Raw genomic sequence first — 19,528 nt, forward strand, 5'->3', positions numbered from 1 at the left:
TTTAGGCTGGATGTTTCTTCAGAAAAAGGCTTTGTTATCTCAAATGAATTGTTGGTTGTGTAGACTAGGAGGACCTGTTTTGTGCCTAGCTAGAGGTAAGGAGTGTTATTTTTTTTTTTTTTTTTTTTTTTTTTTTTGACAGCTAGAGTTATATCTTTTTGTTCTGAGATATAGTTCTGCCTAGAAGTTTGTTAAAACTTTCTACCCAAATAGTTTACTCAACATTTACCCATACAGAGATGTAGCACAGAAATATGAGCTTACAGAAATTATATTCTTATATTGTTTTTATATTGTCTTGGAGATCAATTTTAAGCTGATCTGATCAGAAACTTTGCAGTAATTGCTTGCTAGAAAATCTTTTTTTGTTCAGAAATGATGGTGTATTGAACCATAAATATCATTACTAAACAACAAAAAATAAATAAATACATCTTTTGCATCTTTTAACATTAATGAGGATGTTGAGTTTTCTTAGTGTAGTAACTGAACTATTGGGAAAAATATTTTACATTTTTTCTTCCATTTGGATGAGGAATATAAGTGAATGAAGAATGCTTGAAAGTGACGTTATCTGCTACAGTCCTTTTTAGAAGTAAAAGTGGTTAATCATTAACTTCTGCAATACCAAGAATTATTTCAGAAGTAAATAATGGTCATGCTGATTTAGAATTAACTTTAAAAAAAAAAAATGCCAGCTCTCTTTCCTCTAGTCAGCATATCAAGAAAAATTACTTTCTGAGCTTAGTAAGAGATGGTGCTATAACATCATTAATAAGTTAAGAGCTTGTTAGTGTTGAGGATGTGGGTAAATGTTACAGCAACCCATTAGTGCTTCCTTCCTTTCCTTCTTTTTTTAGGGGGGGAATAAAGCCATGGTTCTGTATTCCAAACCTTGAAAAAATCCCTTATAGAAGATATTTCTTCTAGTATTCTTGAGTTCTAAGGAGTTTGGCTGTGATTTGTAGTATTTAAACTCCATTATTTCTCATCTTTTTCTTAAAACCTACCTATAGTTTAAGAAAAAAAAAAAAAAGTCAAATTATTTTCATTGCCTCTGGCCATTGGACAAAGGTTATATTTCATGTCTCCTCTCCCCACCCAACACACATACAAATACCATTTTGAAGGTAGCTACTTCTAAAGAATTGTAATTTGTTGACATATTTAAGAACTATTTAATGATGAATTTTAAAGGGAAAATATGTGGATCTGTTGATTTAGGGAGTATTAATTCTGGATTAAGAAAAGGCTGTATTGCCTTTGTGCTATAAATTTGTGATTTGGCTTGTCAAGTAATGTTTTCATGAGTAGCATTTGTTCCACCGCTTTGCTTATAAACTTCAAACTGGTCAGCTGTAATATTATTTACAAATCTGGACATAGGGCAGAAATATTTTGAGAACTAGGGAAACTGGTTAATTTAAAAAATAATTTTCATTTTGCATATTTAAGTAAATAGGCATTTCAGGGAATTGGTTTGTCTTCAGTGTCTTTATAAAGTGTTTTTCTGTGATTGTTGACACTATGTCATTTTGTTTCTAGGTTGCTGCTAACACTCCAAGTATGTACTCTCAGGAACTATTCCAGCTTTCTCAGTATCTACAGGTAAAAGTAAATCTTGAGAATTCTTAGTCTTTAAAAGCAGAATGAAACAACTTAGATTTTATTTTGCCAGTTCACAAATATAGGATAAAGAAATATTGGCTGGATATAAGTACAAAAGAAATATATTTTCAAAGAAGAGCAAAGGATTAAAAATAGGTCTTATATAGAAAGGATAAAAGAGTCAGGATTGTTAAGTCTAGGAAAGATAAAATTTCTGTACAAGAGAAATTTATTTCTATAAATATGAGGAAGTTCCAAAATAGTTCTTTATCTACAGATAACTTTTAAATAAAATTAAACCTGGAGAGAGTTGGATTGCTTAATAAAAATGCTAATAGCAAATAATTATACAGGACTACTTGTATGCCAAGCTGCATTCTAGCACTTTACCTATATTAATTTATTTAATCCTCGCAACAAACCTATAAGGGTATATATTTTATTGCCATTTTTACAGATGGAGTTACTAAGGGACAGGAAGATTTAATAGTTTATACAATATCATACGTCTAATATGTGGTGGAGCTGGGATTGGAACCTAAATAGTCAGACCTCAGAGTCTGCTCTTAATCACTCTGCTGTGCTGTGCACAGCATAGATCCATAGAAAGATTTCTTGATAGAGCAGATATTTGGAAAATGGATTGCTGAAGGCGTTAACACCATATTTAAAGAACAATACAAATCTCTAAAAAGCAAACAAGTGCTATTTTTTTCCGGGCTTTTGTAGATTTGAGTTGGATTATGGTTCTTATTCTAGTGAGGAAGCATGGTTAAGGAAAACGCTGGTCAGGAGTTTGCAGATTAAGGTTTTTATCCTGGTTCTGCTACCCAATTAGTTCTGTGACCTTGGGTGAGTAATTTTACATGTGTAGGACTTTAGTTGTCTTTTGTTTAAAATAATAGAACCGAACCAGTGGTCCTGTGTGCCTACATTCTTTTACAGGAATCAGTCACTGAGAGCAATTCCATCTCAGTTAAGAACGTACACATCTGTGAAAATGAACAGAAAACTATCAATGTATTAATCATATCTTCCTGCAGACATAATGTACTGATGCATAGAAAAACAGTTTTGCATATTTGCACTTTAGTATTCAAGAGCATGGGCTCTACAGGATTCCCTGGACTTGATCCCTGGCTTTAAATCTGACTTGCTATGAAAGTTGTTTAACCCCTTTGTGCCTCATTTTCCTCATCTATGAAATGGGTATAGTAATAGCATTTACTTCACAGAATTATGGAGAATAAATGTATTAATAGTACATAAAGCGTACTATTCTATGTGCCTGGCACATAGAATGTATGCTATAAATATTAGTAGTTTACCATTCCATAGGAAGGCACATTAATTGAGCTAGGTTTCTCTTATTTTTAGAGGTGGAAGAAAAGTTTGAGATTAATTTGGTTTAAACTTCATTTTCCATATGAGAAATGTGGGCTCATATAGGTTAAGTGATTTGCCCAAGATTATACACTGTTAATAACTAGTCGTCATGGGCTTGTGAATCTCACCCCGACTCTCAGTCTTTCCAACTTTCTTGTCAGTTTTTTGAGTATTCATAGTAGACCTAATCCTTCACTGTTGTTTTTCTAATTCTTTGAGAGAAAATTCTACCCCACAGTCTTTTCTGTACACATCCTTATTGAATTGCTGAAGTTCTAATGTAGATTGTAAACTTTTTGAATAAAAACTGGAATAGATGTATGTCATACCTTAAAACTAAAAGACCATCCTGGAAGTATTAGATTTCTGTTAGGATGTGGTTCAGGGAGTTAAGGAAGTCTAAATGGGATTGAGTGAAAAGGTGAAATTACACCATCTAGTGGAAGTAGATTCTAAAATATGGTTGGTTGATGGTTTTGTTTTTCAGTAAAACTTTTTACAGCCTCTGTGTAGTTTACTGGATATTAGGAATGTTTTAGAAGCTTGAGATAAACTTGACAGATAGTCTCTTTGAAGTGTTTTAATATGGATTCTGAGGGGGTGTGTCTTTTATTATATACCTTAATTTATACCTTTAGAGTTATATTAAAATACGGTACCTCTAACCCTAATTAGACGAGATTTTCCCTAATCATTATTTATCAAGGATGTCGAAATCAATAAATTTATGCTTTAAACCTGAAGTACTTTGTTTGTAGCCTGTATTTCTCTGTTGAGATAGCTCAGAGGTATTAGGGTAGTAAGCGTTCTTTGGATAATGACAGGAATAGAAGAAGGTGAAGAAGGTGTGCCAAAACCACAACTAAATGCTGTGAGCATTTCACCTTGACTCCCAGCAAAGGAGATGCTCTTAACAGCTTCAAACATTAACAAGTCACCTAGAGATCACGCTTTTCTTACCAGTGTCTTTCTCTATAAACTATTACTTTGGAGCTGCCAAATAGTCCATAACTCTTGATCCCTTAATTACTTTGATCCAGTATTTGGTGGATTCTTACTTATTTTTGCCATATTTATTGGTGCTAAGTGGTGCACAGCCTGGGAGAGAATCAGAACACCTGAAAATGCAATAGGCTGTGAGAGAATGAAGCATTCTCTCTTTTTAGATATCCATATATATATTTATATAAGTAACATTCTAAAAAAGAAAAATTAAAAGCCATTTCTATTTCAGATGTCATACGTGTGTAGTTAAGCCATCACGATGTATGTTTGCTGCTGACCATATTATTTTGGCTTAGTTTAAAATGAGTTTGTTCTGAGAATATATATATATACGATGTATGTTTGCTGCTGACCATATTATTTTGGCTTAGTTTAAAATGAGTTTGTTCTGAGATATATATATATATGTGAAATGAGTTTGTTCTGAGAATATATATATATATGTGTGTGTGTGTGTGTGTGTATGTGTGTGTATTATATACATATATGTATGTATGTGTATATATGTGTGTGTATGTATGTATAAAATGCAAGCCTAAAACTTTTATTAGCTTTTTCTAATCTGGGTTTTTTTTTTTTTTCCTTTTTGTCTTTTTTACTGACCGGTAACGGGATCGCAACCCTCGGTGTCGTGCCCGCACCGGGGACCGGCACCGGGGACTGGCAACGGGATTGCAACCCTTGGTGTTGCGTCCGCACCGCACTCAGCCAGTGAGCGGGAACCGGTCTCCACATGGGATCCGAACCCTCGGCGGGAGCACCGCCGCACTCCCAAGCAGCGCACTCTCCAGTGCGCCACCGGGCCGGCCCAAAACTTTTATTAGCTTTTTCTAATCTGGGTTTTTAAAAACTCATTCTTCTAAATTATGAGAAGACAAAAACAAGTGACTTGTGAGGGAAGTTGCAACTAGAGCACCTCTAGTAGCAGTATGTACAGTCCAACAAATGATTACAGCCTAATAAATAAGGCTAAAATGATGTGGCCTATTTATATTTCAAAATGTGTTATCAATTTTGAAATACTTTGAAATACATTAAGTGGGATGTAATATGAGAATATTTTGAGTGTGCTAAAAAACATTGATTACTCTTCAAAGGAATCATGCTGAATTTATTAGAATCTCTTTTGTGATTTATAATATTAGGAGGCCTTACATCGGGAACAGATGTTGGAACAGAAGTTAGCGACGCTTCAGCGGCTACTAGCCATCACCCAAGAGGCTTCAGATACCAGTTGGCAGGTATTCCAGTTCCCTTTATATTCAAGAAGCATTTAAACATAGTTTAATGTCCCTGACATGCTGAATTAACTAAAACTAAAATTTTGTAGCAAACAAAGGCGAAGTTGTTTCCTAACTAATAAACAAATGTTGAAAATTTGGCATTTTGCAGTGGATGTTGATCAATTTTGTAATTTTATTTATATGTTTGTTGTCAAGTAGCAACCCTTTTGATACACATGTTATTTTTTAATTATTCTGGGGTTTTATTTATATTTGATTTTTCATCAACAGGCTTTAATAGATGAAGATAGACTCTTATCACGGTTAGAAGTTATGGGAAACCAATTACAAGCATGCTCCAAAGTAGGTATTAATCTCAAGTATGTAAAGAAAAATGCATAGTTTTTTTCATTTCTTTGTCTTTTTGATTATATGCTAAAAATTTTATATATTTTCAGCATTCTTTTAAATCTTTTTTTTTTTTTTTTGTCTTTTGTCTTTTTTTCCGTGCTCGGACGGGAGCGCCGCCGCGCTTCCCAAGCGGCGCACTTATCCAGTGCGCCACCGGGCCGGCCCTCTTTTAAATCTTTTATGAGAAATTTTAAACATACATGTAAGTAGAAAGAATTGTATAATGAATACCCATGTACAATTCTTTTTTTTCTATTACAGTTGATATTTGTTGAAGAAACTGGGATTTGTCCTCTAGAATTTCCCTCTATCTGCACTGTTACTTAAACGTGCTTCTAGCACCCCTTCTACCACATAAAATTAATAGTTTGATCTAGAGATTTGATCTGATTTAGATTAGGTTTTTTGTTTTGTCAACAACATTTCATAGATGGTGTTGTGTTCTTCCAAGAGGCAACATAATGTCTAGTTGTTTGTCGTTTTGAGATTTTTATCAATCATTGATGATCCTTGCCTAGATCCATTATTTCATTAAGTTTTACAAAAATGGTGTTGTAATTCAATCATTCCTTTATTTATTTAGCTGGATTACTTCTATAAAGAGAAGTTTTCCCTCATCAACCATTTGGTTACCCTGAAGTACATTTTCTATAGGAAAAGCAGGATACATGATTTTTTTCAAAATAATGAATTGGTTCCTGTTCATCCACCAAAGAATGATCATGAAGTGTTTCTCCCCCCACCTAGATTTAAATATATTTGATACGTTTTAATCTGTTGCAGTTGTTTTTCTTACTGATTCTCAAATTATCCCATCTTTGGTCCACGTGAATCTCTTTAGATTGACTCCTGAGTCCTTTTGATAGAACCCTAGCAGACTTTGGTAGCTTCCTGCTGGCATACCAGACAATATGTTCCAGGCTCATCTTGCACATTTCCTGCCCCAGACAGGGACTCTTCTTTTTCCTCATGGTGCTCTTATTCTTTTTGTTTTAACCATTGTTTTAAAATGCTTTGTGCTTTTGAGGGTAATTGGTTATTTTTGCCCACAGATGTAAATATGGTGACTTGCAGGGAATATGACAAATATAAAAGTAATTAATTCTGTGTATTTGAGGGAAATACTCAGTTGCCTTTGACTTTTTTTTCTGTTGGAAGTGGGAATTAATATATTTATGAAGGTATAATTTACCATTGCAACTTTTAAATACAGCTTCAGTTAATACAGAACCAAAATCATTTGTGTTCGGAGGTACCTTAATAAAGAATTAAAAGAGCATTATAATGTGTTATTTTTTTCAAACAGTAAATGCTTTAAAAAAAAACTTGACTATAATTATAAATATCTTTTATTCTAGAATCAAACAGAAGATAGTTTACGGAAAGAACTTATAGCATTACAGGAGGATAAACACAACTATGAGACAACAGCCAAAGAGTCCCTGAGACGAGTTCTTCAGGAGAAAATTGAAGTGGTTAGAAAACTTTCAGAAGTTGAGGTATTTCAATTTAAAAAGTACTAAACAGTACTGTGAATTTTTAAAAATTTTTGAACATTGCAGGATACTTTAAACTTGGGTTTTATTATATAACTAGGAAATATTTTCTGTCAAGTGAGAAGGAGCAGGTATGCTGCTTTCATTGACATGAATTCTTAACATAACCATGTGAGTTCTGGTGCTAACGGTCCCTAGTCAGTGACTGAGGAAATAGAAGCCTAACCAGGGAATCTTACTGTTTGCCCTATGCTTAGGATTCACCCTTCATACAGTGGACCATGACATGTGCCAGGGAATTGATCTCCTGTCACCCAGTTTTATTTTTCTTCTAGTGGAGGATGGTCAGTGTAAGACTGAGAACCTACACCATGTGTTCATACTTTATGTATCCTCCAGAGGGGAAACAAAGGGGATATTACCTCTGAGGTTCTTTCTACGTCTTTTAGGAACAATTAATATGTAATTCTCATTGTTTTAAAAAAACCTAATTCATAATACAGGTCATTTCTTTGAACCACTACAAAATTACCACAGAAGTTATCTGTTACTGGAGTTGGCTGAAATGCCTATCATAAACTAAATAGTAAACATGCCTTTAGTACAGAAATAGTTTCTATATATAGGCCCCATACCATAGTGGCTGACTCAATGTCATGTGATTAATTTGACATGCAAGGAAAGAAAGTTTCTAGCTGACTTCTAATTTTCTTATTAAATTATTTGCTGCATATTATAATTAAACTTGTTTTCAGGAATTGATAGGCTTAAAATATTTTGAAGGCTAAAAGTCAGACCTCTTGGCCTCTTGAAAGTATAAGTATATAAAGTAGCATCCTCTTTCTGACCCTGTTCTCCACTCCCGCTTTTTTCCCCCAAATTCTTAGTTGTGTTTTCTGTTTTAGTATGTACCTGAAGTAAATCGAAGTCCTTAAGTTATTTAACTCAGCTTTATATAAAGTTCAGGGCACGTGTTGCTTTAGAATAGCCCTTAGAATTATACTTTCTGTAAACTTAATTTAGAAGGAATTCTAAATATTTAATGTGCATTTATTCTAAATAAATTGCCTGTAACTTGAATCACAGAGAAGTCTGAGTAATACTGAAGATGAATGTACCCACCTGAAAGAAATGAATGAACGGACTCAGGAAGAATTAAGAGAATTAGCCAATAAATATAATGGAGCAGTTAATGAGATTAAAGATTTATCTGATAAATTAAAGGTATGTATTTACTCAAGATGAAAGTATGTTAAGCTAATTGTTCCTAACATTGGATAGCTTAAGAGTTTAGGCATTACCAGACAGTTGTTGATGTAAAATTTGGTAATGGTTGAAATTTATAGTGAAAATAAAGTGCTCATATGCCATTTAGCCCAACACCCACTACCACGGTCATTTGAAAGCCTGTAAAAGCTGATGTGTTTCCTCTGGATTGAAGTGTAGTCAGTACCTTACAATAGACATCTTTTAGTGTACAACAGGAAGTAGATGAGAACCAGCAAAACCCAAGATACTCAGATGACTTTTTAACCTGAAATTGCTTATCTTTAAGCCATCTCAAAGGCAGGGTCCAGCTATTTAGTGCTGGTACAAGCCCAGAGGGAATCTTGGTGTGATCTGCTTGACCCTGTGTAGCCTCCAGGAATGCTGTTGACTCTGCTTCAGCTGCCACTCTCTGTAGCTATAGGACATTTAGGATAAGAACTGATCAGAAGATAGAGTAATGTGTAGTTGGTCCTTTAAAATCTTATAGCTAAGTTTGTGAAGACCCATCTTGATATAATTCAAACCATGAATAGAGTGCCTAGAAGTACACACTTGTTAGAGAAGACCAGAGCATACCTTTCCTCTGCGTGCTTGGTTAACCTATAAGTTTTAAAGATTGGTCTTTTTGAAAAGTGCTATACAGTCATCCCTTTAAGCATAATTTTGCTTAAAATTTCACAATAAGTTACATTTTAGAACTTATAAACAAACTGAAACAACAGTAATTTTCAGGGAAAATCTTACTTCCCTATTTTAATGTGTGGAGTTTTTCACTTAGACCCTTTATTTTGATGTGTATTGAGCCTGCTTGCTTGCTCCAAGTTTTTCTCTACTGGTGTTATGGAGGAGTGACCCCAATGCAGATCACTTTTACAAGGCTTTGTCTTTATCTTCTTAGCTGATTTAGAAATACCAGTTTTATAAATATGTTCTATAATATCGAATACTTTCCTTAGAAGTTTAAGTGAATAAAGGCAGCCCTGGAAAAGGCCCCTTAAAACAAGGGTAGGTTTTATTAAATAATGGAGTTTTTGTTCTTTATCAACAGGTAGCAGAGGGAAAACAAGAAGAAATCCAACAGAAGGGACAAGCCGAGAAAAAAGAATTACAACATAAAATAGATGAAATGGAAGAAAAAGAACAGGAACTTCAGGCAAAAATAGAAGCTTTGCAAGCTGATAACGATTTTACTAATGAAAGGCTAACAGCTTTACAAGGTAGGTTAGCTAATCCAGAAATTGATTTGATTTGATTTTTTTTTTCTTTTTATCTGTGAAATATCTTTTTTTTGGACTTTTGTTTACAGTACGGTTAGAACATCTTCAGGAGAAAACTCTTAAAGAATGCAGCAGCTTAGGTAGGTGTCATCCAAATTTCTTATATAAAACTGAATCAGCATTAAACTTTTGACCTTGTTTACTATCTTACATTGGCTACTTATTTTTTTTAATGGGTGTTTTACTTATTAGGTATAAAGTATCTACAGTATCTTGTAGAAAATTTTCTTTAAATATATGCTTGATTGCCACCAGTGGGCACCATTGTTTAGTCCTTGAGGTGAATGAAATTTCTGCACCTGAAATTTTACTTAGAGATATTTAAATAAGAAATTACATGAACACAGGGTCCTTTTTCCTTTGAGGTTCATCAGGAGGACACTAAGCAGGTGTAGCCTTTTCTCTGAATTAATAGAAAATGGCAAGTTGAACACTTTTTGTAAAAATAATTGCTCCATTCAATCTTAATGTGAGTAGAAATACAAAATGCCACGATTACACTTGAGATCGTGTGATACTTTCTTTGATAAGGCAATGATATACTGTCTTAATCCTAGGGATACAAGTTGATGACTTCTTACCTAAAATAAATGGGAGCACAGAAAAAGGTAGTGTAAAAAACTTAAATATTTTTTTTTTCATGGTATCCTTTCGTTAGTTAAGCAGGATAGGAAGTTCAGTGTTTTAAGGTTTTAAGTATTTGAAATGAAAAAAAACATGGTGTTCACAGACCACTGAATCCCATGTTTTAAAATCAAGCTTCCCTTTATTTTGTAAGACTTAATACTGTGATCTATTTCTAGATATGTCTTATTATATGGAAATTTTAATTATTCAGATAAGAAAATGATAAAGTTCAACTTTAGCAATGGCTTAAATAATACAGCTCTTTTTCCCCCACTGTATTTTCCAAGGAGCTATACTACCATTTTATTCCATCAAGCTCTGCTTCCGGGGGTAACTGACCCCTGTTTTTAATGTTTGAGTTTATTTAACAGCCCATTGAGCCCTGGACATGTCATAGAAACTGCTTTCTTTATCCATCTGTTTCAATGATCAGAGAGAATGGGATCAGTCATTTCTATCATTAGAAAAATCCATTATTAGTTTTTGGTTCTGTGACCCTTCTTTCTGGATACTGTGGATTCTATCTTGCCAAAAATTTATAGCCACTATTGGTTTTCCTACTACTATACGGAGTACATTTTACCCAGTAGCTTCTATAATCCTTCGGTCTTGAAGATTCCTATTCACACCCCCTGCCCCACTTCTATCCAACATTAATTGGGCACCAACTGTGTGCCAGATCCTATGCTAGATGCTTGGAGTATAACTGGAATAAAACTTTTCTGTTTACCAAACTATATACCTATCATCTCAGTTTTTAAGCACAAGTTAGTGGAAGATGTCAAGGTTAATACCCAGAACTTCTTTTTTTTTTTTTTTTCCTTTTTGTCTTTTTTACTGACCGGCAACGGGATCGCAACCCTCAGTGTTTCGCCTGCACCACGCTCAGCCAGTGAGCAGGAACTGGTCTCCACATGGGATCCGAACCCTCGGCGGGAGCGCCACCGCGCTCCCAGGCAGCGCACTCTCCAGTGCGCCACTGGGCCGGCCCCCCAGAACTTCTTACTATGTATTTTTTCCATGTATCAGGAGATATCATTATAGTTTGGGGGTAGCAGTCAAACTCTGATAAAATTAGGAGGTATTCTAATGTTGTTATTGTTCTGTTTTATTTGTTTTTGTTTGGTCAGTTTGTTTTTAAACAAGAACTGGCAAAATAGGCTCAGGTCATCATGTATATGAAAGCTGCAAGGTCAATATCTAATATTGCAAATATAACGAATTTTTCTTTTTTAATTTTTTTTTTATTTTGTCAAAATACAATGTGGTTGATTATTGTGGCCCATTAACAAAATATAACGAATTTTGAAACTCAATTAAGAAAAAAATTTTATTAATCATTGCTGTTTGATTATTCTATATGTTTTGTAAAATACACTGACTTTTTAAAATTCCAATTTGATTGTTTCAGTTTGAGAATTTTTAAAGGTGTACTTTATGTTCATTGCACCAAAATTACCAATTGCCGTTTATTAAATATATTTAGCAAACTTATGTAAACTGACTTAATCATCATCTTCTAAAAGCTCATCATCCTTAAATTATTTTATATTTTCTGTTATTATTTGCTTGTTTTTCTTTTTTGGCATGCCCATTTCTTTTTCTTTTTTTTTTTTTTTCCTTTTTGTCTTTTTTCGTGTCCGGCAACGGATTGCAACCCTCAGTGTCGCGCCCGTACCGGACCGGGACCGGCAACGGGATCGCAAACCTCGGTGCTGCGCCCGCACCTCGCTCAGCCAGTGAGTGGGAACCGGTCTGTATGTGGGATCCGAACCCTCGGCGGGAGCGCCGCCGCACTCCCAAGCGGAGCACTGTAGCAGTGTGCCACCGGGCCGGCCCAGCATGCCCATTTCTTATTCAAATACATCACCCTCTTAACTTGAGTATTTATTTATTAATAATGTTAGTGTTAACCCAACCCGGGAACCTTATATTCCTTCAGTTAAGAGAATCCTTTTACAGTCATGTGTTGCTTACCAACTAGGATTGGTTCTGAGAAATATGTTGTTAGACGATTTTGTCCTTGTGCAGACATCATAAAGTGTATTTACACAAACCTGGGTGGTATAGCTTGTTATACACCTATGCTATATGGTATAGCCATTATAATCTTATGGGGCCACTGTCATATATGTGGTCCATCATTGACTGAAATGTCTTTATGGGGTACATGACTGTATGTACCTGTAAATACATGTAAATAGTACAAAGAACATCTTTATAGTATTTATTGTTGTAAAATTACTGCTTAAAATTTTTACCAGTTCCTACTGACATATTATATGACAATAGTAGTAAGCTATTTTTTATATTGTAGAATAGTTGTAGACTCCTTGATTTAAGATTAAATAAGATATTTTACATAATTAAAGGTAGGTAACTCCTTGCTATAATAATTCCGTTGTTGGTGTATTTGTTTTTTTGGTGGTGATAAATTGAATAGCATGACAGTGACGTAGAATATTTTAAAAGAAACTAAATAGTAAATTTCTGGATATACACAAAAACTTTATTATACTAGATTTAGTTACAGAGTAGAGTTTTTTTTTTTTTTCCTTTTTTTTGTCTTTTTCCGTGTCTGGCAACGGATCGCAACCCTCAGTGTCGCCCCCGTACCGGACCGGGACCAGCAACGGGATCGCAACCCTCGGTGTTGCTCCCGAGCCCGCTCAGCCAGTGAGCGGGAACCGGTCTGTATGTGGGATCCGAACCCTCGGCGGGAGCGCCGCCGCGCTTCCCAAGCAGCGCACTACAGCAGTGCGCCACCAGGCCGGCCCTACAGAGTAGCATTTGGAATAAGATAGATCACTTGTTCCATTCTGAATCACTTGCAATATAACAACAAATTATCAAGTATTCCAGTATTACCAAAGTACATAGCCATAATATGATTTTAACTAAAATTACTCTTTAAATATTAGAGAGTCAAGTATAGTTGTAAGAGAATATTTCAAAATGTCTAGAGATGTTAAAACTAATTATACTTTTTCCAACGAGCCCCATTTTTTAAATTACTTAAATTAATGTAGCTGCTAAAAGCGTGGGTTTTGTACTGTAAATATTTTTCTATCTTATTTAATTAGCACAATATGAAAAGATCTTAGAAAGTATAGAATAGTGCTGTCTAAAAGAAATATGAAAGCCACATACATAATTTAAAATATTCTCATAGCCACATTAAATATATGAAAAGAAACAAATTTTAACAACAGATTTTATTTAACCCACAATATCCAAAATGTTAACATTTCAACATGTAACCAATATAGAAAGATTATTATATTCATACGTTTTTCTCACTGAGTCTTTGAAGTCATTGTACATTTGTTTTATGCTTATAGCACGTCTCAATTGGAGATAGCTGCATTTGAAGAGCTCACTAGTTACATGTGGCTAATGGCTGTGATATTGAACAGCACAGGTATAAAAAAAACCAAAATCCATAAGAAACACATGTGTAAATAAAACTCATTTTAACTAGAGTGGTTCTCTATTTTTTTATGTTTCGTTCGTTTTCTTTACATTCCTACAAGCCTATTCAGTACCACAGGCACCCTATTTCCCCCAATAAATATCTGATTTTTTTTTTTTGGATTATCAGTGGCATCTTTTGTGGTTTTGGCAAAGTGAATTCCCAAGGGCCTGAATTCAAGTTACAGAGTATTAAGTGTCATGATCCAAATCCTGTATGTATACTATCTTAAAGGTCTTTCTGTCATGTGTATCCGTGATCCTTTGTAGAAGTCATATATATATCTTTTTATAGTATTCTTGGATTTTATTTAAACTAGTGTAGTAAATATTGTAATGTAGAGTTCAGATATTAAAATCAAAGTATATAAAAGAGTGATTTTTAGCTTGCTGAATGATGATGGTTGGATATCCTGCTTTAATAAATGTCATAAATAAACTTCTTTGATATTGGTCTGAAATTTCATTTCAAATAAGTTTTATAAACTCCCTTAGGTTAAAATTTGGTTCCAAATGAGTTTTTATATATAACATGATGTTATATAGTTTGAGTTCTAAGAATGTTATAGTTTAGATTTATATAAAACAACCTTTTATCTTGGTAATTACTATTCTACCGAGGGCTCCTATTTTGCTTTTCTTGGTCCAATTGGCAAATTCTATTTATTAGATTTTTTTTAATTTCAAATTTTTGTTGCAATTAGCATTTTGGGAGCAAAGGGGCTATATTGTATCTCCATATAATATTCTAAGTATGTAACATATTGGTCTCTCTAAAACATGAGTTGTATCAACCTTTCCCCACTCCCCATATTTTTGTTTTATACTGAGGATAAGTCTACGTAGATTGGAGGCCGTGCACACTATTTAACTAGATAAAGGATAATGATAAATTTGAGTGTAGAGGTGAAGAAGGCAGCTAACAGGAAGGATGTCGACAGGATGAGGCGCGATCAGAGTAGGAGGTGTTGGCCTCACGCAAAGTTGAGGTGATTGCGGAGTGAGGTGAATTGAGATGGAGGAGAAGAGACAAGAGGCTTTTACAGTGGGAGTGGTGCCAACTCATGTGTCCTCTTTGACAGGTTTTAGTGCTTTTGTACCTTCCAAATAGTCATCATGTTTTAATATTTTTTAACACTTAAACTTCTAAAATCTATTTGGTGGTTTTGAAAGGTACAAATATGTAATTGAAGGATGCTATCCAGATTTCCAAAGTTAATTCTTTGAAACAGAGTAAATAAAGATTATTGTAAGAAAAAGGCTGCAGCTTCTTTTAAACCACTATGTTAGATTTTGATTCTCTCCATTTATTTAAAAACAACAACAACAACAACAAAATTCTGTTTGACCTGAGCAAAACTTTTTACCAAGCTCTTATTTCAAAATGTACAGACACTGGTTTTGATCATTTGGGCAGAGATGAACAATGTAACATTTTGATAGTATATGAGGTACAGATTAAGTGACTCAAAAAAGAAGATTATTTATGAAATGAAAATACAAAAATTAAATATTTCATCAGTTTCTTTAAAACTTTAAGGCATTTATGGTATTCTTAAAGTATTTACCTTTTGCTTCTTAACTAGAATGAATAAGTTTGAAGAGGGACTGTTATAGAACAATCACTTGAAAATTAATTTAGTAATAACAAATATAAAATTTTAAAATTATTTAAGGGAATTTAAAATTATTTAAGGTACTCTCATGGAGAAAGGTGTATTTTAAAAGTGGGTGAAGCTTTTTTAAAGCAACAAATTTATGTGGTTTTCTTGAGCTCTGGATAAAAACTGTACCTTTAAAAGCTAACCATTCAGGGTACAAATTAATGATTATGTAATCACAATTTTAAGTCATTTAACTTTAACTCTAAACTATGTCTACCTTTAGTATTAAAATATATTCAACTTTTATTAGTCTTACTCAGAGTTACCCATGTTAAAATATTTCAATTTTCCTTCCTTTGCTGTTGGTTTTCAAAGACAGCAACAAATTATATTCTTAAAGGTGTTTCTTTCTTTATTAGAGCACTTGCTTTCAAAGAGTGGCGGGGACTGCACTTTTATTCATCAATTCATAGAATGCCAGAGTGAGTACAGAGTATTTTTCACATTAATTTTAATAACGTCAGGGGCTAACATTGAGGAAAAATGAGGATCACAATGTTTGTTATAGTAGAAGAGCACAAAGGGCCATCTTCAGACAGATTTCATACTATTTCTGTTTCTGTCTTTTGAGAAAAATATTTCTGTTGCATTTGCCTTCGCAGATGGAGCTGAGTATTTCATATCAGCCCTCCTGCACCCCCCCAAAAAAGAAAATTTCAAGCTTGTTAATTAAAAATCATTACTGATTAGAGTGCAGGGTTATAACACAAAGGTCAAGGGTTCGGATCTCTATACCAGCCAGCTAACCAAAAAAAAAAAAAAAAAAAAAAAAAAAAATCATTACTGAGATGAAAATAAAATGGAACGTTAAGAACCTAAACTGTGTATTATTAGTGAAGAGATAATAATGACATTAACCTGTTTTATTTTAGTTCTAGTTATATCACAGTTCTGAATTTCGAGGTTCTTAAATTTTTTAGATTAAATGGAGGCACAAAGGCAGTTATTTAGTTTGGACACTCAGTGCTGAAGAAGACATTTGGGCTAGGAGGAGCTCTTTAGAGAAGAAGTAGCAGTAGATTGTCCTACAGTTTGATGTCAGCTACCTACCCTTGGGAAGTTGTACAAAGCTATCTTTAAGAATATTTTAAAGATAGGTTGGCTTTTGAAGTGATTTAGACCTCTGCTGAATTTTTAACAAAAATATGGTGGATTCCTTTTTACTGGAAAATCATGTAGCTGCTTAAATCTATAACAATCACAAGGTTGTAATATTTTCTTGGTCTTGTTTGTGACAAGTAAAGGTCACCATGTGTAGTAAAGGTTTGTTGATGATGTCTATATTTTTTCCTGTCAGGCAAACACATTCTCGGACATTTTTCTTTTCCTGTTCTCTCTCTCTTTGAAATAAGTGGTTTTCTAAATTTTTATGCTCATAATCTCATTTTGTGGGTGCACACCTATGTGGTTCCCCTCCGCCCAACAACCTCAGGAGCACTTGGAGGCCTAAGGGTCACTCTTGGTAATTACAGCAGACACAAATTCAACAACAGATCAAATGTTATACTTCTCAGAGATCCTTCAAGGAAATTTGGAGTTTCACTTAATAATTTTAGAAGAGCTTCTGTTTTTGTCGGTTTTAGATACTGTAATATTAAATGTAAGTTTAACATTACTTTGAGGCAATTTATTTAATAAACACAGCATATTTCTTTTTCCTTTTAAACAGTACTCATAAAGATTAGTGTGCCTAGGGCCGGCCTGGTGGTGCACTGCTACAGTGCGCCGCTTGGGAGCGTGGCGGCGCTCCCCACTGAGGGTTCGGATCCCACATACAGACCGGCCGCTCACTGGCTGAGCGAGGCGTGGGAGCAACACCAAGGGTTGCGATCCCGTTGCCGGTCCCGGTCCGGTACGGGCGCGACACTGAGAGTTGCCATCCGTTGCCGGTCACGAAAAAAGACAAAAAGGGGAAAAAAAAAAAAAAAAAAGATTAGTGTGCCTTTTTGTTACCCTCTCATTATTAAACCTCACTTTTATGGGAAATGGGCACAGGGATTTGGGTCAAAATAACTGGTATTCACTGAAACCAACTATAAGAATATGTAGTCTGAAATACAAATCTTTATTTATTTATTTACTTATTTCCTTTTTGTCTTTTTTTACTGACCGGTAACGGGATCGCAACCCTCGGTGTCGCGCCCGTACCTGGGACCGGCAACGGGATCGCAACCCTTGGTGTTGCGTCCGCACCGCGCTCAGCCAGTGAGCGGGAACCGGTCTCCACATGGGATCCGAACCCTCGGCGGGAGCGCCGCCACACTCCCAAGCGGCGCACTCTCCAGTGCGCCACTGGGCTGGCCCTAAAATACAAATCTTTAGAAGAATAATTTTATATTTGCTTTTATTACATGTGATCATTATTTGATAAGTTATTTTTATTTTGAACTATTGGGATTTATATTTTTACCACAAAGAAATTAGAACAGAGAAGTATCAAAGGAATGTTTTATTGAGTTGTAATTTACATAAGTTCTTTTACTTTGTTCTTATTATTTACTTACTAAAAAAAAGCTTTTTAATTTTAATGTCTAATTTGTTATTGAACATTTCAGTTAAAATAATCTTATAAAATATTTAGCTGCAGTTGTAACACAGAATAATGTTTGTTTTAAACAAAGAACTATTTGGAGATTTTTATTGCATTAACATAGTTATGGGGGAAAATGGACCAAATAAACATTACAAGATAGTGCAGAAGTTATGTAAATTACAGCAAATCCCCTCAGTGGGAATATTAGACAACTAATAAAATGATGTTTATGAGGACTATGTATAGCATGGGAAAATACTAAACATGTGTTAATAGAAGGAAAAATCAGAATATAAAATTTCATTCTTATGTACAAAGGGTGTACCAAAGAACAGAAAAAAAAAAAAATACAAGTATTCCTAGACATCTGAATCCATTTAGTCCGAGTGCAAATAGTGAAAGTTTAGACTATAAGATCAGGTAGCTAGGGAGTGGCCTATTATTGGAATCTGATGTTTCAAGTAGCAAGAGTTTGGTTATTTTGTTTTTATTTTTTTGGTGACTGGCGGGTGGGAGGGATTCCAAACCCTTGATCTTGGTGTTATTAGCACCATGCTCTAACCAATTTAGCTAACCAGCCACCTCAAGAGTTTGGTTATTGATGATTCCAGTTATATATCAAAATTTTATAAATCTGTTTGGTTCCTTAAATTTGAATAACCAGTGTTGGCCAGTTAGCTCAGTTGGTTAGAGTGAAGCCTTGTAACACCAAGATTACAGGTTCAGATCCCTGTATAAGCCAGCTGCCAAAAAATCTGTTTGGTTCCTTAAATTTGAATAACCAGTGTTGGCCAGTTAGCTCAGTTGGTTAGAGTGCAGCCTTGTAACACCAAGATTACAGGTTCAGATCCCTGTATAAGCCAGCTGCCAAAAAAAAAAAAAAACCCTTTAAGAAACCAAACCAAACAAACAAAAAAATTTGGATAGCCAGAGTTGGGATAGTGAGAGGTACCCCTGGTTTGATTTGTTGTTTTATTACTTTATAACAAGTTGCCACTGTAGAAATGGTTGTTTTTAATAAGTATTATCGCAAGCAAGGGAAATTAAGAAAACTTCTTATTCAAGTGAACTTATACTCAAGCATTTAGAAACAACTTTGGATTATTTATTGACAAGCACACAAACTTTTTTGCCATTACTCTCATTGATATGCATCTTGAACTGAGTTATAATAATCTTGATCATGAAGTATATATTTTGTGTGCAATGGTACTTCATATTCTGTTTCCATCTTTTAAAAAGCAAATGTTAAATGCCTAACCTTCATTATTTACTAATGCTTATGTGATGTAAATTCACCTCATGTTTTAAAAATTAGAAAGCAAATATTCACTTCTTATTTTTATGTCTATTTTTAATATATTGACAGATTTTTCAGTTTATATGCACAAATCTGTGAGAACGATTTGGTTGTTGGCTTTGTCCAACAGAAAAGGTGATTTTGTAGCAAATAAATAAGTGGGAACACATTTCAGTTTGTTTTCCTTTTATGGTAAAACTGACTGTGTTTTTAAAAATTCTTTTTTTGGAGAAAAGCTTTTTATCCCAAGCAAAGAAA

At 34.3% G+C, this 19,528-nt stretch overlaps 1 protein-coding gene across 1 annotated transcript in view; it reads left to right on the forward strand.

Annotated features, from left to right (window-relative positions):
* SLMAP (sarcolemma associated protein) overlaps nt 1–19,528 on the forward strand; it is a 164,248-nt gene that overhangs the window by 92,071 nt on the left and 52,649 nt on the right. The window contains exons 5-13 of the mRNA XM_008582741.1: nt 1,546–1,608; nt 5,145–5,240; nt 5,514–5,585; nt 6,992–7,132; nt 8,216–8,353; nt 9,447–9,615; nt 9,705–9,755; nt 10,233–10,283; nt 15,797–15,859. Of these exons, the coding sequence (XP_008580963.1) occupies nt 1,546–1,608; nt 5,145–5,240; nt 5,514–5,585; nt 6,992–7,132; nt 8,216–8,353; nt 9,447–9,615; nt 9,705–9,755; nt 10,233–10,283; nt 15,797–15,859 (844 nt within the window). The remainder of the gene's footprint in view (nt 1–1,545; nt 1,609–5,144; nt 5,241–5,513; nt 5,586–6,991; nt 7,133–8,215; nt 8,354–9,446; nt 9,616–9,704; nt 9,756–10,232; nt 10,284–15,796; nt 15,860–19,528) is intronic.

Source organism: Galeopterus variegatus, unplaced genomic scaffold, assembly GCF_000696425.1.
Source record: "Galeopterus variegatus unplaced genomic scaffold, G_variegatus-3.0.2 Scaffold2713, whole genome shotgun sequence".
Classification (NCBI taxonomy): Eukaryota; Metazoa; Chordata; class Mammalia; order Dermoptera; family Cynocephalidae; genus Galeopterus; species Galeopterus variegatus.